Source organism: Megalopta genalis, chromosome 17 (assembly GCF_051020955.1).
Source record: "Megalopta genalis isolate 19385.01 chromosome 17, iyMegGena1_principal, whole genome shotgun sequence".
NCBI lineage: Eukaryota > Metazoa > Arthropoda > Insecta > Hymenoptera > Halictidae > Megalopta > Megalopta genalis.
The window spans coordinates 1401344-1427500 of NC_135029.1; the positions used below are offsets into that span (position 1 = coordinate 1401344).

The 26157-nt window shown below is 34.3% G+C and overlaps 1 protein-coding gene across 1 annotated transcript in view; it reads left to right on the top strand.

The window, feature by feature from the left end:
• Cad99C (cadherin 99C) overlaps positions 1-26157 on the top strand; it is a 381342-nt gene that overhangs the window by 288029 nt on the left and 67156 nt on the right. Inside the window, exons 5-6 of the mRNA XM_076527266.1 lie at positions 5134-5256; positions 19783-20046. Of these exons, the coding sequence (XP_076383381.1) occupies positions 5134-5256; positions 19783-20046 (387 nt within the window). The remainder of the gene's footprint in view (positions 1-5133; positions 5257-19782; positions 20047-26157) is intronic.

Below are 26157 nucleotides of genomic sequence, written 5' to 3' on the forward strand. Positions count from 1 at the left end.
ATCTGTAAGGATCTGAAGTTATTTAGTTGCTTATTACTAAACTGCGGATTTTGGACATTTACGAGAGAAACGAGTAATTTAGATGCAGAACAGTGGAGAGATTTAAAGAATTTACGAACAGTATTATTCGCGGTGTGACAATTTTTAAGATTGTTGCCACACCTCAGCAAGTAGTGGCGACATCTGTCGAGCGTCAGCATCCTTTGAAAGGTCAATGATTTGTCTGTTTGAAGCAGCTAAGTTCATGCCAATCGAATGATAAATGACAAAATTATGACAGTTCTTCCTGATTAAGTGTTTAATCGATGTTGAAATTGTATTGTGGAACAAAAAGCGGTTATTAACTTGAACGCAAGACTTGGTAAAAGTGCATCAGAAACATTCCGATTGATGCAGCAAGTGTATAGCGACGCTTGTTCATGTCATTTAAATGTTTTTGCGCGGCATAAACGATTTCTGGATAGTAAAGGATCGCTTGAATATGACCAACATACGGGAAGGCCAATTTCAATTCGAAAACCTGAAACGATCGAAAAAGTACGTAATTTTATTGCGAGTGATCGCAATGCTTCACTGAGAATGATGAAAGCGGCCATGAACATCAAGCCAGAGACGATTCGAACCAGATCCAGACACTTGGACACTGTTGCACGATATCGTGCCATCTCACAAGTCACTCATTCTTCGTCAATTTTTTGCCAGAAATCAAATCTTTGTGCTCAATCATCCGCCACATTCAGCTGAGTTGGACTCGTGCGACTTCTTTGTATTTCCAAAATTGAAATTGAAGTTGTAAGGGCGCTTTTTCGAAGACATTCCGACCAACCGAACAGCTTCAACACGGGAACTACAGGCAATACCACAAAATGAGCTGAATCATGCATTCGAATCCCTTTCGAATAGTTCTAACAAGTACATTGCAGCAAGAACATATTATTTTGAATAAAACAACATGGGATTTTGTGTATTTTGTTTCTATCGCGCTTTATTTGTCCAATCTTAGAAATTAATTGTCGCATTGTGTATTCCTATCGATGCAGTAAAATTCCAAACAAGAAAACTGAATGTGTATATAATTGCTGTATCTCGTAATTAATGCGAACAGTTTTTATTTCGCATGAAACTCCACAGTCTAATAATTGGAATGCGAATTTCTGTACTTTATACATAGAAATGAATTTACGATCATTTGTCACAAAAAACATAATCATTTATTCAATTACTGACCACAGTCGAATGTAAGTGATAGTAAGAAAAAGTAGAGAGTACAAAGCGGTAAGAACATTACAAGAATTTAAACATATTGTCACACTTTCCGCACCAAGTGTACCATCGATGGTACATACTTGCATATTTATTTAACGCTCCAAAAAAAATATACCTTTTAACACGTTTAAGACTGATAATTATGTTTCTACCAAAAGAATTGCGACATTAGAAAAATGCTGTATAGAACAAAACATGTAAGCTCATTTAATACAATATATCGACCTTTAGCTAAAACATTAATTGACTTGAGTAAAGAGTCGAGCTAAAACGGCTTGACACGGCACATGTTAAACTAGAAACCCTTTAGAATCCCTTTCTTTTATATAAAGACTCGCAGTACAATAATCACTAAACTTCGGATCTTTATGCAAAACAAAGATTGTCTGCATCGATTGCAGGGCATAGATGCTATCGTTTTTCTTCTTTAAATAATTTTACTAAGTTGAAATTAATGTGACAGCTTTCGTAGTTTCTTCAATCTTTTCACTCTTTCAAATTTCACTTTTGCCATAAATGCACAAAATCCGCAGTCTAATGATTACTGATCACCACGACGATAGTTTTCATTTTACACTGTCATCTAATTGTACGCATCGCTGAAAGTGATTACTCGACAGCATACTACTGTGATCAAAAAGTCAGGTGAACTTGTTTATAAAATGTAAATTCTTTATTTATTCTTCCAAATCAATTTCATCCCCTTCAAAGTAATCCCCGTCCGATAAAACGCACTGTTTCCGACGCTTTTTCCAGTCCTCGAAACAGTCGGAATAGTCTTTTTCCGGTATAGCCTTCAAGACCTTCTTCGATTCGGTTTTTATCTCCTCAATCGTGTCAAAACGGCGTCCCCGCATCGGCTTTTTGAGTTTGCTGAATAACCAGAAGTCGCACGGAGCCAAATCAGGCGAATACGGTGGTTGCGGAACGATATGAGTCGAGTTTTTGGCAAAAAAGTCGCGAAGAACCAATGCAGTATGACATGGCATCAATCGAGACTTGACGCGTTTGAGACACAAATCATCCTTCAAAATGGTTTGGACTGAGCCAAATGATATTCCAACACTATCAGCGAGGTCTCTCATTGTCAGTCGACGATTTTCAAGCACCAAATCTTCGATTTTTTTGGACGTGGCCCTCGTCGGTAGACGTTGACGGTCGTCCAGAGCGCGGTTCGTCTTCAACGCGTTCTCGGCCCGCTTTGAACTTGTTGTACCACTTATAAACGTTTTTTTGTGCCATAGTTTGATCACCAAAGGCCTTCCTTAACATTTTCAACGTGTCCGCACAAGAATATTCGTTCCGCAAACAAAATTTGATGCAAGTTCTTTGCTCAACAAAATCACCCATTGTAAAAATCGAAAAATTCACTTTTGGTTGTTTACAAAAACACGTGTAACTCGGAGATAATTAAACCTTTTGACAAACAGACGCTTGGCAAATGTTACAGACAGTCCTACCAACCTAGGAAAAAAAATTACCTGCCTTCCTAATGCCCGGAAGTTTTAAATGACAATTTCACCTTACTTTTTGATCACAGTAGTACGTCCCAGCGTGTTTTTATGGAAAATGTAGTACAATAAAGTTCCGAATAACATTCGGAGAATTTGCGGCTTCGTTAAATTTTCATTCGCATGTTGCGGAACGAATGCTGCGCTGCTTGCCGAAATTAGTTACTTTCACCGCAACGAATGGCGGCGGCGAGAGCGTGTTAAACAATTTGGCTGCGCCGATCCGCTGCGACCACCGCGATCAGCATGTCAAATATGTTGTTGCCGAATGCGTTGCGTCGACAGGAGGCTACTATAATTTCTATAGGTTAGCGCAGGTACATGTCGGGCAATCCAACGTAGAGCTGAATTTACAGACAAACGGCTGCAGATAATTGCGATGGTGCACGATACGGGGTACCGTTCTCCTTGACCATATTGGCATCCGAGAATGCGCGTTGTCTCTTATGACACTGTGCTACTAGGAATGTGAAAGGTCTAGAGCAGCGCTCCGGTGCCATAAGGGATCGCCCGTATTTACCGTTTTCGCAAATTGGCCGGATAAAATCGAACAGCTGGAAAATCATACGTGTACTCTCCCGGCCGCCGTTGCTCGGCGAGCAGTCCGGAGAAGGGAAAATTGATTCCGATCGTAACAATTTGTGCGGTAATCGTTTTAATAGCGTAAATTAAAGGTGTAGAAAGTATCGGCTCCGATAGATCGCAATCCGCGAACACTGGTTTCAAGCGATCACGTACGTGTTCTTTGGAATTACGCTGTTTCACGTTTTTTTTTTGCGACTCTGGGTATCGCGTGTTATTCACTCGGAAGAATTACGAACGCAAAAACCTGGAATAGAGAGGTAGGAAAGAACTGTGCCACCGATCGATCCATATTTTTGTCGTTCGGCCTGGAAAAACCGAAACGAATTACGCCCGTTTTTCCACGACGATCGATATCGTTTCGTTATATCAGATAAAGGTACACCCGTTCCTCAATTTGCGCGACGCTTTCTTTACCCGAGACACCTTTTTACCCCGCAAATTATAGGACAAAGTTAGCTAATACGAGATCGTAGTTTATTTCCGTTATAGACGTCCCGAGTGTCGCGTCGACACTTCTTTGTAACCATATCCGTAAAGTAGTCCCATAAAATGTTTCAATTTCCGTGCCCCCGGATTAAAAACGTATAGAAAAAGAAAAGTTTTATATAAATTGTAAATAGTATATAAATTGATGATTTATATCTTTTTTTTGTTCGTTAAAATGTAGTAAATATTTCTTCAGTTGATGCTGCAACGGTCCTGACGAGTTTCGGTAGTATTATATGTCTTGTCAAAAATAGTAACAAACGCTTGCTGAAGATTTTCGTATAAGTTATTTTATTAGTATGCTTTACGTCGTATAAAGCGTATATTATTATAGATAGTAAGAGTGATTTCATTTCGTACTAACAACGATAAAAAGAGATATATCTCTCTCATGTTCTGAAATCTGACCCTATTTCTCGTTTCGTTTTATAAATATAAAAATATACACGATGATATTTTATCTCTCATGTATTTCAGTGCTCTATTGTATTATACCGTGTAATCAAACCTAATCACATTTTCGAGACAATATTATGGGAAAAGAAAAATAGATCGGGAATGCTATTAAAAGGAGCTGAGTAATTGCAAGAGATACCCACAAGAAAGAAATAGGGCGCACAGAAGTATACGCAGACACAGAAATGACAGACACAAAAGTATGATCAAGCACAGAAATATGGGGCACGGAACTATGAACACAGGCTCTGAAATGTCACAGAATCAGAGTCAAATATATACGTATATATTTTTATTTCATTAAAAACGTTATTAAATTACTAATTTCCGTCACGCAAAAAGATATTTCTAAAGATAGAAATGTCTGAAAAGTCGAAATATAGTTTCACTGCATTAAATGAAGATTAGAGTATTTCAATTGATGCTGAAATAAAAGCTTTAGCAAGATAAAAATTGGCTTAAAAGCACCGAAATAGGGACATCTACCGTGCGTTTCGAAGAGTTTTTGAAAGAGTTCGATTATATATTACAAAAATCTTAAAAACAATAAGTGTACAATTATTTTCATAAATACCATTGTGTAGTGCGTCCAATGAAGTTTAAGATTCGCTAATTTTATACGCCAGTTTTGTAAAAACGGCATGAAAAATAAATTTTCTGCTAAAGCCAAACTGCGTCTCATATTAGCCACACATTTTTTCAAGTTTGCGAATTTTTATACTTTTAGTCTCTTCTCTATTACAAAGCATTCTAATTCTTTCCTTTGTATTTTCAATCGATTGTAGAAGAACACCATCATGTGAAAATATGAATTTTCGTGTTGTTACAGTTAAGCTGCACCGTGAAGCAGACCAACAAGAAGCGAACGATACCAGTGATCGTGCGCGTGTCGGATATAAACGATAACGCACCGATATTCATTAACACGCCGTACGAAACGACGGTGCCAGAGGTGAGCCACAATAAAGTATTCTATTCTCTTAAGTATAGGGAAGCAGTAACCAGATATCGTAATTACCCAGAAAATGAGGCATTACGGAATCTATAGGTGATCAATTACTAAGGCAGCGACAAACCGAAATGATCGTTTCGGATTTCAATTAATTTTTTTCCCTCTTTGTCGAAACCAAGTTCAATATATCTTGAGTTACGTCAGATTCGATCTCAAAGAAATGTAGAAAAAGTATTATGCGATAATATCAATTTCTTTTGGCTTGCATTATAGGTTCGAAAAACTGTTATGCAGGGTAGATATTTATATTCATGTTGCAATAAACTCAAGCAGCTTTCAAACGTTTGTTTATAGATTGAAGAATTGTTTTAGGAATCTCCGAATTGTTTATCAAGTACATTATTGATTTTTCATTCAGTTAAGAAACGTCAGAAAAATAATTGTTCATTCGTTCTTGGTACATTGTATCGATATACAGGATGTCCCTTAACACGTTCCGTGCCGAGCTTTTTTTACTCGAATCTTCACACTTTGATATTTGACTAAAACTTGATGTATTACGTGCAATTATTAATTCTCGTACACATAACAACGTAACAAAAACTTATCAACGCCCATTCTTGCGGTGGAAATTGATTCTTCGGTTCTAAATTTCTTGTAAACAATTTGTTCAGTTCACTAAGTAAACATGCAAGCGTGTACCATGGATGGTACACGTGGCACGGAACGTGTTAATTATATTAACACCTAGAAAGGGATAATTCCTGAGGTCATTTGAAATAACTCTTTCTTTAGCGAAAATGTATCCGCGGCTTTGTTTACGAGTTATTAACGAAAAACAGTGACCAATGAGAAACGAGTTCGGCTGGCGCAAGGTGGCCGAGCCAATGAGCGGAACTGAGCTTCGACTGCTCGTTGGCTTGACCGCCCCGCGCCAGCTAATCTCGCCTCTCATTGGTAACTGTTTTTTTATTTTTTATTAATAACTCGTAAACAAAGCCGCGACCTTTCCGAGTGTTAGCATAATTATGGGACATCCTGTAGAAGAAATTAGGAAATGGCACACCTTGTGGAAAGGAAATGACGATATGCATCTGAAATATTCACACATTTACCGAATAGTGCAGTCACATATGAATATTCTTTATTAAAAATATCTCAAAATAGCATTGTATTATTTTCAATCTATTTAAAAATTTTATTTTGCGTGAAGATCCATAGTTAATAGCCTTACTGTTAATATCTCAAGATCTCAAAACAGTGGTTACTAGGCTGCGGATCTTTATAGATTTATCGCATGTGTAGATTTTTAAGCTGCAACAGAGAACATAAGTTAACAAAGATATATAACATCTGTGTATAAATTCTTTTTCCGATGACTACTATTTTAGTTGACAAAGGAAACTCCTTTCTAATTCTAATTTTTGTAAAGTGACATATGTTGAATTGAGAATGTGCATAAAAATTCACAATCTAACGTTTATGCATCATTATCAAATCTGGGTAAAAATATCTCAACACAGAAATATAAATATTTGGAAATACTATTTCTTTCAACTGTAATTTATTTCTGTATTAAATGAAATACTGGTTGAAATATCTAATTTATTTTACAAATATATAATACGTATTTAAAATGTGTATATAGATTTCACAATATGAACCTGAAATATTTAATTGAAATAAATATTTTCTTTATTGCCCGTGGAATGAAACTATGTGTTACTAAAAATATGTATAATTACTAAATGCAAAAAGATCTATGCATTTCATACTTAATGATCTAATGCAATCATTAATTAAGAGAAATATAATAAAAAGTTTATCTTTCAAAATAATATATGTTTGTACATTTACTATAAGTTTATCTTCTCTCATAAATATTAATCGTAAGAAATATAGAATGTCAAATAATTGATAGAAATTTAGAAACACGAAATACCGTTTCAAATAATAATTTTCAACACATCTGAAAAAAAACATTTCAATTAATAATTTTCGATTACCACAGCATAAATTTTTAACACACACGTATACAAATATTATTTCATACAAATAAGAATATTTCGTCAACGATTTCCAGTATTTTTCTAAATATTTTTAGCCGGATGCGATTATAATTCGCCATATTTATGTATCAAAATGCCAGTGTACGAACGGTGTGAATGCAGTGATCGTTAAAGAGAGAATTGCATAAAGATATTCACAACAGTTGCGCAATCGTGGAAAGCAGTTTGTCAATGTGCCGGGCGTTCGAGTGCAAGTGAAGTCGCACGTTTCCACGGTATTTGTCATTCGAATGGTTTTTCGAATGCATTTTGCCCATTATTGGAGCGAGCAGCGGTGCAACTCTGTGTCCGACGCAAATGGGTTCATGCACGCGGCTAGGCTGCGCAAGGTGCACGTGCAGAAAGTATCCCAAAGCGGCGCTCGAAAGTATCGTTTCGCTGTCAAAGAGGTAACGGTTGGCACGATGCTCGCGCGAATTCTTCTTCTTTTCTACATTCGCGGACCGTTATAATAGAAATGGCGCATATCTCGCGAGTACCGGTTGATCCAGTCAGATGCCGCAAGATACACCGACTGCATGTGTTGCCTCTCCTCTCTCTCTCTCTCTCTCTCTCTCTCTCTATCTCACTATCTATCTCTTCCTCTCATCCCTATCTCCTTTCTCTCTCTCTCTCTCTCTCTCTCTCTCTCTCTCTCTCTCTCTATCTCTATCTCTATCTCTATCTCTCTCTCTCTCTCTCTCTCTCTCTCTCTCTCTCTCTCTCTCTCTCTCTCTCTCTCTCTCTCTCTCCAATATAAGAGGAAGTATTTTAATATTAAGTGTACAGCATTTACAACACTATCGCGCGAAATGCTGATTACAGTATCTTATGATGAGGTGCTGTACTAACTTTTAAATTAGATTGGTATATTTATTTGGAACTTGAAAAAATGAAGAATTAACAATAATTGTGGTATACAGTAATCTTGGAATAATTGTAATAGTAATTGTAGTAATTTACAAAATCAGATCCCATGATAAAACAATAAGCCATGTACTATACATACGGATATAAATAGTATTTCGAAGGATTCTTTTCGAATCGATTTTCAGGGAATCGATTTTTCACGGTTCGATTTCCTAGTGAATTGGTCTTTGACGTTGCGATTCAGAATCGATCTTTTTTAAAGAATCGTCCATCCCTATGTGGTACCATTAACCCGCTTCCACATTTATGTATGTGTTATTATTCTAAATTTGTTGAAAAGTCTAGTTTTTTATGAAAGTCTCTTTCATAAATTGGTGGAATTGAAATGTAACATTAATATTTACGAATGGCACAATCAAATAAAGGAGAATAATGTGAGCATAATTTCTTAAATTGTTATGTAACTAAATTAGAATTGAAGTTCCTTTCAATAAGATTAGAAAGTCGGAAGAGAGTCGAAAAAGATATTCAAAATAACAGATTCTTCACATAATAAAGTAAATGTTAACAAATTGATATAAGCTGAATAGTTATGAAAATCTGCACATTATTCGTTTAAATAAGCGCCACGAAATATCAGAAAACTACTGATTCGAACATGAGAAACTCTTTTACACTAATTTTTTGCGTCGATTATTTATCCACCAGTATAAATTTAAACTTCGAATGTAACTCGAACGCGAAATTGCAGTAGATTATAATGTCTGCGCGGGAGTGAAATAATTCAGTAGGCTGTGTTTGCCAAATTACCATTATTAAACATTGCATATAATTGTGCGCGTATAAATAGCTACGTATTATTAGCGATATTATTGTATTTGTATGTGTTTCCGTTATATGAATTTCGAGAGAAAGAAGTTTAGTTAGCCAAAGCAACCATCCGGAATGCAGAACATTTCACATATAATTTGTATACAGGATGTCCAAAAAGTCTCACTAGCAGGGGTTCCTCACATTATTTGAAGTAACTTTTTCCTCAGCGAAAATCTCCTTTCTCTTTCTCTCTCTCTCTCTCTCTCTCTCTCTCTCTCTCTCTATCTCACTATCTATCTCTTCCTCTCATCCCTATCTCCTTTCTCTCTCTCTCTCTCTCTCTCTCTCCCTCTCTCTCTCTTTCTCTCTCTAACTGTCTCCGCTTTTCGATTCCGCGTTAACGCGTACTTTAATGACCCAACATTTCATTTTGTAAAACACCCGGTTATCGAACAGCATCTGCGGAAAACGCTCGTAACGGTAGAGCAGATATGTCCGCAGTTATTCCATCATGCATGGATGATCTTATTGTAATACGTATATTATCTGACCCGAGACAGTCGACGACGGTTAGATAAGTTTACGATTGCTACAATTTCCAGTCAATGCTTTCCGTCGAGCTAGTTTAACGAGACTAGTCGTTTTTAGGGGAAGTAGTCATTTCGGGTTTATTGAATGTATTTATTAACTTGAATGAGCATTAAGCTGCATGCATCGTTGGGCGCATAAAGTGACAGAAATTGCTTTTGCAGTGGGCAAGTTGCGAAGACCCGGGCACGAAATAGCTCGTTTGAATACAAATAAGCTACTCCACGAAGTTGAAATATCACTTTAGAAATAAAAAGTTGACGTTTCTTGAACTTCTGCAGATTCGTGCAAAAAAATCTGACGGCGTTTCATCTCTGCTCATTTTAAAGGATAACGGCTTTGCTTTCCAATTCCTGAATTTAGTTTCTTTTCTTAATTTTACACGTTATTTGAATTGTGAAGCAATCGGAGCTGGATAATGTTCACAGCGAAAATATTTTAAATACTATTTTAAATCATCGATTCTTCACTTCACGATTCAAATAAAATAGTATTTCAAGTAAGACATTAAATTCCAGTAAATAAAACATTTTATTTTCACAGCTAAAACATGAGAGAAATATTTTATTTTGATAAAATGAAATATTTTTTAATTTAATAACGTAAAGCATAAAATAGAATACTTCGATAGTTCTTGATTCTTACAAATGAAAATTGCCTTCAGAAACATTTATTGAGAAACTATATTAAATATATGATTATATAATGTAGAAAAAAAGTTCTTTGTTCATTTTATGTTATCAAAATAATTTTATTTTACACTATGATTTAGTAACAGAAAACTATTTTATTCTTATTTTTAATTTTATTTATTCAATGATGATAAATTAAATAATAAAATTTTCTGGACTATGATACAAATATTTTCAGGGTTTTCCAAACAAAATACTATTTGTGATCTTAAAATTGTTTACAACGAATAAAATATTTGATTTTCAAAAATAATGTATGACATGAAATAAAATGTGTTTACTCTGTTCTCCATTTAAAATACTACGTTAAAAACTCCGTTATTTGTTCCAGATAAAGAGCAATTATTATGCTGATATAATTCAGTAGCAATTAAGTAGCCGAAGATTAAATCCTTGTGTACAAATCACAAGTGTTGTTCACACTGTACGGCATACGTTGGAATTAGCGCGAACGTATAGTGAAAATTAATAGAAGGCTAGCTTTACCTTAAAAATGCCTAACAGGTTTCTGTAATTAAAATTTACTGTTATGTCTCTTTCGCTCACTTCATTGAGCCGCATGTTAAACGCAGCATCGCAAAGCACAGTTAGTTCTAACTGGTTGGATCAGTTGTAAATGACAAATTTTTTAGTGCCACTGATCTTAGGTAATGAACTACTTCGAAGGATCCAATGACTGACGATAGTAATGACACTTTATTACATTCTCGAACGAGAAACACGGAAATACATTTCTTCTTCCTTGCTTAGGCCTTCAAATAGTAATTACAAATAACGATGCCATTAATTAATCTATTTATTTCGTTTTATCCGTAGAAAAAACAATGCCCTAAGAAACATTGAACTTTGAATGTACTATTCCATGTTTTGAAAGTTTTGGTGAATTATTCAATGTTTCAGAAAATTTTCTGTACTTTTCAATCTTTCACAAAAAATTCAATACGTTGTTCAATGTTTCAACAAGTTTCGCGTACTGATCAGTGTTTCAACAAAATTCGGGCTTCGTTCGATGCTTTAAACATTTTTGTGCAGTTTAAGTTTTTCAAAATATTCAATACGGTATTCAATGTTTCAACAAGTTTCGCGTATTGATCAGTGTTTCAACAAAATTCGGGCTTCGTTCAATGCTTTAAACATTGTTGTGCAGTTTAAGTTTTTCAAAATATTCAATACGGTATTCAATGTTTCAAAAAAGTCAATGCACTATTTAAGATTTCAAAAAGTTCAATGTATTATTCAATGCTTCAGAAACTGTTGTACACTATTTCACGTTTCCGAAAATTCAATGCACTGTTCAATGTTTCAATAAATTCAATGCACTATTTAAGGTCTAAAAAAATGCAAATTATTCAACGTTTCAAAACGTTTTGTATACTGATCAATGAAACAACCAAATTCGTGCTTTGTTCGATGTTTTAAAATTTGTTGTGCAGCTCAAGCGTCTCAAAATATCTCGTACAATATTCGATATTCCAAACATTTTTGCAGACTATTTAATGTTTCAAATATTTTTGCGAACTGTTCAATGTTTCAAATGAATTATTCAATGTTTCAGAAAATTTTCTGTACTTTTCAATCTTTCACAAAAAATTCAATACGTTGTTCAATGTTTCAACAAGTTTCGCGTACTGATCAGTGTTTCAACAAAATTCGGGCTTCGTCCGATGCTTTAAACATTTTTGTGCAGTTTAAGTTTTTCAAAATATTCAATACGGTATTCAATGTTTCAAAAAAGTCAATGCACTATTTAAGATTTCAAAAAGTTCAATGTATTATTCAATGCTTCAGAAACTGTTGTACACTATTTCACGTTTCCGAAAATTCAATGCACTGTTCAATGTTTCAATAAATTCAATGCACTATTTAAGGTCTAAAAAAATGCAAATTATTCAACGTTTCAAAACGTTTTGTATACTGATCAATGAAACAACCAAATTCGTGCTTTGTTCGATGTTTTAAAATTTGTTCTGCAGCTCAAGCGTCTCAAAATATCTCGTACAATATTCGATATTCCAAACATTTTTGCAGACTATTTAATGTTTCAAATATTTTTGCGAACTGTTCAATGTTTCAAATGAATTATTCAATGTTTCAGAAAATTTTCTGTACTTTTCAATCTTTCACAAAAAATTCAATACGTTGTTCAATGTTTCAACAAGTTTCGCGTACTGATCAGTGTTTCAACAAAATTCGGGCTTCGTCCGATGCTTTAAACATTTTTGTGCAGTTTAAGTTTTTCAAAATATTCAATACGGTATTCAATGTTTCAAAAAAGTCAATGCACTATTTAAGATTTCAAAAAGTTCAATGTATTATTCAATGCTTCAGAAACTGTTGTACACTATTTCACGTTTCCGAAAATTCAATGCACTGTTCAATGTTTCAATAAATTCAATGCACTATTTAAGGTCTAAAAAAATGCAAATTATTCAACGTTTCAAAACGTTTTGTATACTGATCAATGAAACAACCAAATTCGTGCTTTGTTCGATGTTTTAAAATTTGTTCTGCAGCTCAAGCGTCTCAAAATATCTCGTACAATATTCGATATTCCAAACATTTTTGCAGACTATTTAATGTTTCAAATATTTTTGCGAACTGTTCATGTTTCAAATGAATTATTCAATGTTTCAGAAAATTTTCTGTACTTTTCAATCTTTCACAAAAAATTCAATACGTTGTTCAATGTTTCAACAAGTTTCGCGTATTGATCAGTGTTTCAACAAAATTCGGGCTTCGTTCAATGCTTTAAACATTGTTGTGCAGTTTAAGTTTTTCAGAATATTCAATACGGTATTCAATGTTTCAAAACAGTCAATGCACTATTTAAGATTTCAAAAAGTTCAATGTATTATTCAATGCTTCAAACACTGTTGTACACTATTTCACGTTTCCGAAAATTCAATGCACTGTTCAATGTTTCAATACATTCAATGCACTATTTAAGGTCTAAAAAAATTCAAATTATTCAACGTTTCAAAACGTTTTGTATACTGATCAATGAAACAACCAAATTCGTGCTTTGTTCGATGTTTTAAAATTTGTTGTGCAGCTCAAGCGTCTCAAAATATCTCGTACGATATTCGATATTCCAAACATTTTTGCAGACTATTTAATGTTTCAAATATTTTTGCGAACTGTTCAATGTTTCAAACATTTTTACGGACAATTCAATTTTTCAGCGTATTTCCCATCTGTCGATCGAGTTTCGGTTCTCACGGAGCACTAAATTAAACGTGCAATCAAACAAATCAAGTTTACCGACCCAAGCACTCCGCTAATGCTAGAAACACATAAACAATTTCAAAACAACGTGTCTACCCTTCCATTAATGCTCCCCCGGTATCAGCTGGGATCGTGGAAACGGAGAAAACACTTTCAATTTCGTAGCGAACGCGACGTGACCTATCGACAGCAATTCCATGGATCGCGGGTGATTTCTTGATCGCGATCTCGGAACGCCTTGTCCATGATTTCTGTTTCAGCTAATTAATCTTGCCGGCAACCGGTTTTCTCGTGGATCACATGAAAGAAATGAAGGAAGCAGGATCATTGTCGTCGATAATAGCGTATCGTGCAACTAAAAATCGATCGGATTGCTCGGAGATATGTGCTCATAAATTCGTATGATATGCTCTATGGTAACCGTAAACCCAATCTGGTTTTCTGTTATGAGATTATATAGGGTGTTTTGTTACTCGTTGACCTCCTCAATCGAGTATAACGAAGATTCGTAAATCCTTTGAGTGTGGCACCGAAAATTTAACGAGGTGACCGTTGTGGAACACTAGCAACGAAAAGCTAACTATAAATAATATTTTAATAATAATATTCATAGTAAATGTATTTATTTTTTATAAATAGAGAGGAGTGGATAAATAATAAATTGTTTCATTTATAATTGTAATTTCTTCTTCGAAGAGTTAAGAGTTATTCTTCCTTAGAAGAATTTAAGAATATTGTTACATTTATCGTTACGATTATTAAAACAGGAAAGACATTTTTATCTAATTTATATCCCACAAAAGTAACTTAGTCAGTTTTTATTTTATACACAGATCCGAACGAGTTCTATTAACATTATTAAATATCATCTTTTTAAATGGTGGAAAATATTTTTACAAATGGAGGCAAAAATTGTGTCAAGAGTTTCATAATTTATCAATCAAGATTTTCTTTTAGAAATTGCCAAATGACACGAACGCATTGTGCATCATTCTGATATCGTGACTATTTAGTCAAAATAGGCAAGATATTCGTTGTTCTGAATCGTGTAATTTTATTTTTTCAACATTTTCCACAGTTTCCTAGCATCAATAAAATAATATTCTTTTCTTAATGTATAATTACTTCCTCTGTACGTACACATAATACTAAACTTTTTAGATATACGTGATCGCGTGTTGCTTACTCACACTATACGCATAGGATGTTCTTGTGCTTGTCAACCGAATGGACCGTTTCAGGAGGACAAGAAATGAGCCGTTTATTTTGAAAGTGGCATAAGTCACTTTGTTTTGAAGTCGACATATTTAAGGGTTTGCGTTTTAACACGTTTCAAAATATGGATGCTAACTTTCGAGAAGATTTACTTGTATTTGTTATCTCAGGATACCGATATTTTTCTCGGTATAAATAATTTCGTATAAACATTAAAAAATCACCACTTTTCATTACGGTCAAATAATGAGACGCTCTGTGATCGTACTCGTCATTCAAGCCACAGTAGCTCAACTTATCGTGAAATTTCTCGAAATAGCGCGGTTTCATGGAAGGAAGACTTCTGTGAATTATCCCGCCATAATGCCAGCGGGGAACTGCATTTTTCGTTGACGTCCGTAAGACACGCTTTAACCAGCATCCAGTCGTTCCGGTCACCACGATTTGTCGAATTATTAATCCTGAGTTGCAGGTGTGTTTGACCTCACGGTCTTTAATTAGCGTTGAACACTAGGTACACTGTCCCTCAAAAGTAGCAGTGTTAATGGAAGAGGAAACAATCCTAACTTTCTAAACAAGCGATACCTTTATATTGGTTAGTGTTCTGAAAAGAATTTGTTCGATCTCTTGTCTGATAATATCGAGTCGGACTCGTGATGAAGATTTCATACCGTGTCTATTAAATCTGGATACTAATCATTTCTTTTTAATATTGAAAATCACGTAAAAATAAAAATTGTACCTTACTTTAATAATTTTATTTGTATACATAAATTTCGATGTTTTTGTTAACTGTATCTTTGTTGTAGAACCAAGGATTTCAAATCATTATAGCTGTAAAAGGAATCATAAGGTTATGTCAAGGTTGTTGTATTTTTTGTTGTAAAACGAAGGATTTCTAATCATTGTAGCTGTAAAAGGAATCATAAGGCACTGGATTAATCGATATTATCATATCAACTTTATCGATTGTATGTAGATTTAGAGAAAAAAGAGTTAAATCTGTTATTTATTTACTTCTAAAGAAATTGAATTTAGCATTTGTCTATCACCGAAATTCGAAAGGTTATTTACATATCGTCGATGAAATTTTACTAAAAACGACATATGCGATAAAGTACATGTGTTGCGACACATAGGATAACCGATTATGTAAATAGCACCCACATGCAACGCATGTTTTCACTAATGTAATATTAACAAGTTAGGAAAGTTGCACAATATCGAATTAGTGTTACTTGCAAGACTTCCACATGTTATTCGTGTTAGACGAATTATATTGGGTTGGCAACTAAGTAATTGCCGATTTGTTCAATGAAATTAAAATTTTTTTTTACTTGGAACGAAGTTTAATTTGTAATGTATTTTCCATTTTGTTCGATGACCTTTTGCCATCTCTCTGACAACTTGAAAATTCCACGCTCGTAGAAAGTCTGATCCTTTTCGGCCAAAAACTGAGTTAAGTGAGATTTTACAGCGTCATCATCATTAAAAGTTTTACCACGAAGGGAGTTGTCCAGGGATCGAAATAAGTGGTAATCCGATGGCGCGAGATCAGGGCTATATGGTGGGTGTAACATCAATTCCCAAGCAATATCCATCAATTTTTGCCGAGTGGACAAAGACGTGTGCAGCCTAGCATTGTCCTGCTGGAAAATGACACCTTTGCGATTGACCAATTCTGGTCGCTTTTCCTTGACCGCTGCATTCAATTTGTCCAGTTGCTAACATTCACGGATAATAAAAAATAACATAATAATAATAACTTTATAATATAACATTTACGGATATTTACGGCAATTACTTAGTTGCCAACCCAATACAATACTACAAGTAATACTACAACAATAGCTATATTATTTTCGACTCACTTATTGAAAAACGAATGAATTTTCTGTGTGGCTTCAGCTTCTGACAATTGACGAAGAAAATTGATAATTTGTATAAAGATTCGCGATCTAATTATTATTCTGATTGTCTTATTTCAAGTTAATGACGAAGTTGAATGAATGTTGAATTCACGGATAATACAAAATAACATAATAATAATAATTTTATAATATAACATTTACGGATATCATAAAAATGGGAGTGAGAGACATCTATAACTGAAATCGGCAATTACTTAGTTGCCAACCCAATAGTTGCGCAAAGTAATAAATGAAAACATATATATATATAGATAGTACATTTACTAGAACAGAGAGAGAGAGAGAGAGAGAGAGAGAGAGAAAGAGAGAGAGAGTTGTCGCGAAGTATCTTACATTATCATCAGAACTTCCGATCATTATTATTATACGAAGATTGTGTAAAAGTTAGAACGTGTTTGAATACTTTTGAAGAACAGTGTACCCAATAGAAGGTTCATTTCGTCAGTATCCGCAGACAACACACAGTTAAGTGTCCAGACGTCGATGTTACAGAATATACGTGCAACGTGTTCTATTTGATGTTTGCATTGAATTAAGGAGCCCGGTATTTATGTGACTCATTTAGAAGGCTTTTGCCGTGTAAAATAGGCGCGAGAGGAATGGAGAAACTGCTAAGCGTGTGCAGTATAATTAGTATCAGTAATTATTTGTATAATTGTGATTGAGTTAAGAAATACCGGTTGATAGCCGCAAACGAGAAAGTGAAGTTAAAGAACCGCGGTTAAATGGAAGTGGAGGAAACCGATGAGTGAACGGCCATGTTGCGAAGGCTGAAGCTTGTGGTGAAGGAACTATCCGACATTTAATGCGAAAAGTTCGTTCCGAATATATATACAATACATAAGTGACGTCTGGAAAGAAAAAGTTTGAGAGGGATGTTCAATTAGTATCGACACTCTCATATTTTTCATTTAAGGTTAATACCGGTAGGATATCACATTTTCTCGTAATTGAAGTTCACTCATTATGATAAATGATATCGTTATTTTATCTAGTATATCCAGTATATGTAGTTTATTCATTTTTAGAAACAATGTACGTGGTTAATTATATCTATCTTGATACTTTTAATAAACGGATTGTGGGGTTCTATTACCATAAAATTTTCATCCATTTCAATGGAAAGATATCATTCATGTGCTTCAATCAAAATATTATTAGTAATTGTTTTCTAGTTTCATTAAATTGTTCTTAGTGAACATAGAAACTGCACGTAATAATAATGTTGTTATTATTGTTATTATTGTTAACGAGAGTTTTTTGCTTTTCTCTTGCCATTCCAAGTAATAGCAAAATTATAAAAGAAAGAAGCATTTTGGTCAGATTTTAAGGAAGTTATTGCGTTTTAAAAAATGTACGAACTGTTATTAAATGTAATGTACTAAATGTAATTAACGTTGCACATAATATTGTATCCAGGTATTAAGTGCAACTGGTATTTCTTTTATGCTTTTTGAACGTCCTGAATTTATCGAATAATGAACACGTTGATATTTCAATTAATAACAACAAATCAATCATTCGAGACGATATTACTTCGTATTTTGGGTTAGAAAAATCTACTTTGCATTTCTAGATTTGTAACTGAATTCTCCCCGCATTTCAACAGAAGAAAGGTTGAATAATATCGCGTCCGTGGCGGATTATTTATGCGCCCTTCATTCACTTTAAAGTATAAAAAGCGATTTCGGATATTCGATAACAAATTGTAGCACTTGATCGGTATTATAACTGTTCCAAGCTTGCCATGTTTTCGCATTACATCCCATTGTATCGCATAATGACGTTATTAATAGCGAGTGTGCGTTTTAATGATGAACGAACGATGACATTTATCTTATGTAATCGCTATAATCAGTGACATTATTAAAACGGGACAAATTCTGGTATACGTACATATATGACAAATAAAATGGATCGAAAATATAGTTCACCCCTTGATATTTGTTACGCTAGTTTTTTTACATATTAAAAATAATGTTAATACCTATTTCTCGACTTTTATTAATGTTCACTGCATGACAGAAAATACTAATCGCATTGCCGGAAGGGAAATAGCATTGGATATTATAACGGACACGTTAATTACAAGGCTTAAGCTCTAATGAGCTGTTCAGGATATTTTGAACTGTTTTAAATGCTTTAATCAGAAACCGCAGGAAAGCAATTTATTTATTACTGGAGTCCGGATCGGTATGCGAATTCTCTTTTACGTATTTCATTTTAGAAAAATTAGATTCAAAGAAATATTTGCTTCGTCGACTAAAAAATTACTCATTGCAAACAAAACCAACAATGCTATTAGATTTTGTTAATTTTATACCCTTTCTTGCATTATCATAAACGTTTAAAACTAAGCCTTCGATTAATGCTGAAAAATTGTTGACCACTTCATGCATTTATGGTAGAAATAAGTAGATGAAATATGAAACAGCAACATGTTAGAAGAATTTGAGGATTCTGCTGTATTGAGTGCGACTTATTAAAATTATTGCGGGAAAAGATCAATTTATATAAGTCTTTGATAGTATAAAACACATTTACGAATCATTTAAAGAAGTAATTTATAAATAATTTTATAACGATTCAATATTTCACAACACGGAAAGTTCTTTAATAATTTTACAATGATTCAATATTGGTGTCTAAATTCTACACCGTGACAGATTTATAAATAATTCGATAATGATTCAATATTAATGTCTAAATTCCACAGTGCAGAAAATTGACAAATAATTCTATAATGATTCAATATTGTTGTCTAAACTCCTCACTGCGGGTTTATAAATAATTCTATAATGATCCAATATTGATGTCTACATTTCGCACTGCGGAAAATTTATGTATAAATAATTTCATAATGTTCCAATATTGATGACTAAATTACACACTGTAGAAATCAGCATTCTTTATTTTCAAATGAAATTAAAACAAAAGGCTCTATAAACGATGGTTCTCATGACTTTTACATTCATTCAAACAACATCCATAATTATACAAATATGTGAACGATAGTTTCGTAAAATTTTCGCAAAGATGGAGATAAAATCAACGATGAAGGAAACTCGTTCGTTTGACGTCGAAATAATGCATCGCCTTCTTTAACAAAATACACGGACTGAGAACATGCTTGTTCTGTTGCAGTTGACACCAGTTGGTTCTACTATCTTCAAAAACATCGTCGCCGTGGACGCCGATGCTGGTGTAAATGGCATCGTCGAGTATTCGATCGCCCCTGGAGACGGGACTGGGATTGGCAACAATGACGGAGTCGGTCGAAATAGAATTACAACCGCCGATGGATACGGTTATTTCAGCATCAACTTACCTCATCAAGGCCAAGTTACTGTTAACCGTACCCTCGACTTCGAGAAAACGCAGAGATACCTCGTCACCATTTTGGCTTCGGTAAGTCCCACTCTGCTTTCCATATTAACACGTTCCGTGCCGAGCTTTTTTTACTCGAATCTTCACACTTTGATATTTTACTAAAACTTGATGTATTACGTGCAATTATTAATTCTCGTACACATAACAACGTAACAAAAACTTATCAACGCCCATTCTTGCGGTGGAAATTGATTCTCCGGTTCTAAATTTCTTGTAAACAATTTGTTCAGTTCACTAAGTAAACATGCAAGCGTGTACCATCGATGGTACACGTGGCACGGAACGTGTTAAATTCGAATACTATGTTTTTCTTCAGCCACCTTTCTTTAGTATTTTAGCATTAGATCTTCGGATCTTGATTGAGAGTAATATCTCGATGGATTCTATTGTCAGCCATCAAAATTCATTCAAACCAGTCAAAGTTCCAAATTGCAGCTTTACTAATCGTGTAGAACTTTCATGACCAAACTGCGAATTTTATGCATTTATGACAAAAAGGAGTAAGTCAAATACGAAACTAAATGAATATTAGAAGAATTTAATCGTATTGTTACATTATTTTCGATTTATTACGATTGTTAAGGGAGGAAAGATATTTTCAACTAATTTATATGTCTTACAATTAACTTAAACGATTTTTATTCTGCATGAAGATCCGCAGTCCAACGATGAACTTATGCATTTATGTGAAAAATGAGTAGCTGCAGTTTGAGACTAATATTTACTAATCACTCCAAAATAAATAATGTCTGCATCGATTGGAAGACGAGCCAAGCACAATTTTCTTTCGTCAAAAATTTTTAATTTCATTTAAACGGTATTTTTAGTTTCTTTCAATCGTTTCACCGCTTTCAGTTTCACTCATCCGTTTTTATTGACAGAACATATGAAATTTTCGAAATTTTTTCCTGCAATAAACTTAAAAAATTTATATTGCGCACAGTGATTTGCAGTCTGTCTATGATTGGAAGACTACATACTTAATTTTTTCACATTTCCAATTTCTGATTTTTTTTATATTAAACATAAGAGAATTGTTATCTGTGAAGCGATAAGAACGTTTACAGCATTAACCCCTTAACGCGCAGAAACGTATTAACACGGGCGTGCAAAACCGGCCAAAATGTGCAGACCCGTATATATACGGTCGGCGTCGCAACTTATGTCGCTAAAATGTTCAGATTCGAATATATCCGGGCAGTAAAAATAACTTAATAAAAACCAAGGAAAACATTCAATTTATTGATATTCATCGTGTAATTCTGTATTGTAAGCTGTAAAGTTTGTTTATTTGGGATTATAAAATATGCCCTTTTAGGGTGACACTTATAAGCATCTCTGACCTGGTAATTGTTTCTATCTATCTATATCCATTATTGCGTATCTAATTAGCGTTGGCACTTTTGTGAGGTTTGTTATGACTAATTTATTTATTACTCTCCAGTTATCTCCGATCTCTTTCTATTTTTTGCTTATTCAGGAATAAAATATGCACTTTTAGGATGGCACTTATGAACATTTAGTGTATTATTCGTGAGCAAGTCGTGAAGTAAAGTAGACGTCATCAAAGTGAATTTCTTCAAAGACAATTGTTTTTTATTTTTTACAAATATTATTAGTGTCAACATATAAAAACGTTTTTGTTTTATGGTGTATTTTTATAGAGAGTAAATTGGATTTTTAGTGTATAAAAGGTATGTTTTCTAATGTTGAAATAAGGAATGTTGGGCTATGTGCTGCACCTTGTTTTGAAATTTACCATACAAAAGAAAATTTTGAATAATTTTAGTTTATTATATATTTTTCAGCTAATAAATATTATTATTATAATATTACAAATTTAGGTAAAATTAAATATTTTTCAGTTTTTTTTTTCGTCTCCTCCTTCCCCTTCAAAACAGTAACTGGTAATTGAAAAACAGTACGATGGGTACAAAATTCGATCTGCAATGCGATTCAATATTCACTATAATTATTTATCCACTATTTTTATTGAATTTTTAGTAATTTTTGCATTTTTTTACATATTTATTGAAATTAAGGTCCAAATATGTATTTTCTTAGATAAAAAAAATTGATTTTTTTTGGTCGGTTTTTTTTTTTTAAATTGTGCATTAAGGGGTTAAACAGAGTAAACATCTTAACCCTAAGCCAATATTAATGTTTTACAATTTTTGTTTCAAATCTGTAGAATTGATAAGAACTATTTCTCAGGGAAGAATTGAACTTTGTCGATTCAAGGCTATGTTGTAATAAAAACGGCGAAATACATTGTATGTGCGCGATGTTTCCAAATGGAATTAAGTTTTATCTGCGTTCTTAAAGTTCTACGAGTTCTAACAGTTATGGTGGTTCTAACGATTCTAGGTGCCTTTTCGCTTGTCGCCTCGGTTTTTTGGTGTATGGTGGGTTTTGGTGGAGGAAATGAAGCGTTTTTTATGGGGTGTGTTGGTGTTTAATGGGTGTGTCGGAAGGAACTTGAGGAGTGGGAAACCGCCCGAAAGCCCGGGTTGTATATCTTCCGTTTTGGGAAATATGGAATCCATGAGTCGCGCTGTCCGTTCGTCGGGTCGAAGGGCACCTTCGGTTGGGTGCATTTTCTAGTGTCGCAGGTATATCGCTTAACACGTTCCGTGCCGAGCTTTTTTTACTCGAATCTTCACACTTTGATATTTTACTAAAACTTGATGTATTACGTGCAATTATTAATTCTCGTACACATAACAACGTAACAAAAACTTATCAACGCCCATTCTTGCGGTGGAAATTGATTCTTCGGTTCTAAATTTCTTGTAAACAATTTGTTCAGTTCACTAAGTAAACATGCAAGCGTGTACCATCGATGGTACACGTGGCACGGAACGTGTTAATTGCTCAAGGGATGGCCAGGGACGCTTGACCTTCGGTGTTGCCGTCGCAACATACATATCTACGTAAAATACAATCTTTTCATTCTCCTAAAGCCACACACGCGTCAGTCGTTTTCAGTCTTCGGTAGATTTAGTGACAAGAAATGTCGTTGTAGATGAATACTTCGTCACCATAGGCCATAATCGAACTGCGGATCTTGTGTGTTTATGTTGAACAAACTTTTCCGATTTGCGTCCTAACGGGATCCTTAATGAGCCAAGCTTCTAGATGATTCCTGTTTCTGCTGAATAGTTCGCGAAACCGTTCGGTTGCTGGCTATGATAAGCTTTTCAGAAGAAAAGGCTCGAGGTGTAAACGTTTTCTCAATGTCAGAATGGACGCTAGTTCCTGATCATCCGTTATATCCCCGACGCAGATGATAAATTTCTTCTAAATGATAAAATTCACTCAGAGACATATTTAGACGACGCCGCGTAAATAATTCAGCATTGAGAAATGCGACGTTTGAATAAATCGATTGATGTAACGGAGACTCTGCTGCACAACATCCGATGTAAAAAAAAATCACCCTTTTCGTATGGAGGTCGGTTAAACTGAAGCCTGAACGCCTGCAAAAATAAACGGAGGAATAACATATGGCCTGACAAAGCAGCGTGGAATAACTATTACTTATCGTTGATTCGATGAAAAATCCACACGATTTTACTGTGACACGGACTATCCTGATATCATTATCACGATCGTACAATTTATCACTCGGCTGACGCCGATTACGCTTAACGGTACACACGTATATTGAACTCGCGCCATTCAAAAGCTGTCTTCGTCTTGTAGATTCAAGTCTAACGCTGCGTACGCGAAAGCAGCCTTTAACGTTAGATGAAGAAGATCGTATTGCAATATATTTATTTCCTAAAATAATAATGTTCGATACAAGAGAAATGTATCGAATTACGATAATAGCAATGATTTTGTAACTTTGCATATTGTATTTCTGCAGTCTGAATGTTTCTATTGTAGCCAGCTTCATTCGTTACCATTTGTCACTTTGCTCTTACTTGTTTGTTTGACGGTCATGTGGGTTCGAATCACAGTGGCGTAAGTCACATTTTTCAGAATTTTGACTTCTGTTTTAAAATGTAATCTATGCACGCCAAGGTATTAACCCGAGAAAGATAACCTACGTCGCAGAGGCGCCTGCGAAGACTGTTGATTTTTGTTAATTTTTCATAGAGGTCTAGTGATTTAAGTTTAAAATTACTTAAAATATAAAAAAATATAATATAAATGCATTTTATTTGTACAATAATGCCAAACCTTTAAAATGACTAGATTAACTTAAATAAATATCCATTGTTAGTATAAAATTGACGCCTTAGAAAAGCATGCGCCTCTGAAGCGTATGGTTATCTTTTACGTACGTTGTCATATGGTTATCTTTCTAGGGTTAAAGAAACAAACAAAATAAATTATATGAAGTTACAATAAAGTAACTTAATTCTAAATTATCTTATATTTGGTCAGTAAACAATACACATGTTAGTAAACAGTTTCACCCCATGATTCTCACAATGAGGAGAGCTTGATTTACGCCACTATGATCCTAACCCATTCGGTTATTACCAGACTGTGGATTTGATGCAATTATAACAAAAGTGAACAGGTGACGCGCAAAACTGTGGAGTCGATAGATAAATTTAAGAACATTGTTACACTAGATTCTAAATTTATTTATTTCTGCATATAATATCAGCAAATGGACTCGGTTTTACGTTAAGTGCACATTATATACTTTCGACTTATTCAGATTACAAAATAATCAAAAGTATGTCTAATTTCAATTTCTCGAAAGTGACGTGGAAAAATTTTATTTCGCATGCAATCTAGTTAATTTTTCGTCTGGCTTTGTAACACAAAGGGTGCATCCCGTTGAAATATTGGAGATAACTGGGAATAGAGAAAACGTTAAAAACAATATAGAAAAATATTATTCAATTAACTCTCACAAGCGGCTTATTTGGAATAACTACAACTGTGCCTGTCACGTTCGTGTAATCAACTATTTTTACGGAATATGGCCTTTCCTATTAAATGCCGTAACTTTTTCTTTATTAATTTTATAGCAGACAATAAATGAATTGGCACAGTATATCGGCAAATTGATAGAATTCAAAAGAGAATGAATTTTCAGAAAAAAATAATTTGTTAAATTTTAAAAAGAATTTTTCATGAAAAAGTTCACGTCTCGTTAAATTGATATCGGAAAGCTCGATTTTTAATGAAATATTCGAATGAAAACACTTTGGAACCGTTGCTTGGCTGATTTCGAAATTGTATTGGGTTGGCAACTAAGTAATTGCCGACTTGTTCAATGAAATAAAAAATTTTTTTACTTGGAACGAAGTTTAATCTGTAATGTATTTTCCATTTTGTTCGATGACCTTTTGCCATCTCTCTGACAACTTGAAAATTCCACGCTCGTAGAAAGTCTGATCGTTTTCGGCCAAAAACTGAGTTAAGTGAAATTTTACAGCGACATCGTCATTAACACGTTCCGTGCCGAGCTTTTTTTACTCGAATCTTCACACTTTGATATTTTACTAACACTTGATGTATTACGTGCAATTATTAATTCTCGTACACATAACAACGTAACAAAAACTTATCAACGATCATTCTTGCTGTGGAAATTGATTCTTCGGTTCCAAATTTCTTGTAAACAATTTGTTCAGTTCACTAAGTAAACATGCAAGCGTGTACCATCGATGGTACACGTGGCACGGAACGTGTTAAAAGTTTTACCACGAAGGGAGTTGTCCAGGGATCGAAATAAGTGGCAATCCGATGGCGCGAGATCACGGCTATATGGTGGGTGTAACATCAATTCCCAACTAATATCCATCAATTTTTGCCGAGTGGACAAAGACGTGTGCGGCCTAGCATTGTCCTGCTGGAAAATGACACCTTTACGATTGACCAATTCTGCTCGCTTTTCCTTGACCGCTGCATTCAATTTGTCCAGTTGCTAACATTCACGGATAATAAAAAATAACATAATAATAATAATAATAATTTTATAATATAACATTTACGGATATTTACGGCAATTACTTAGTTGCCAACCCAATACAATACTACAAGTAATACTACAACAATAGCTATATTATTTTCGACTCACTTATTGAAAAACGAATGAATTTTCTGTGTGGCTTCAGCTTCTGGCAATTGACGAAGAAAATTGATAATTTGTATAAAGAT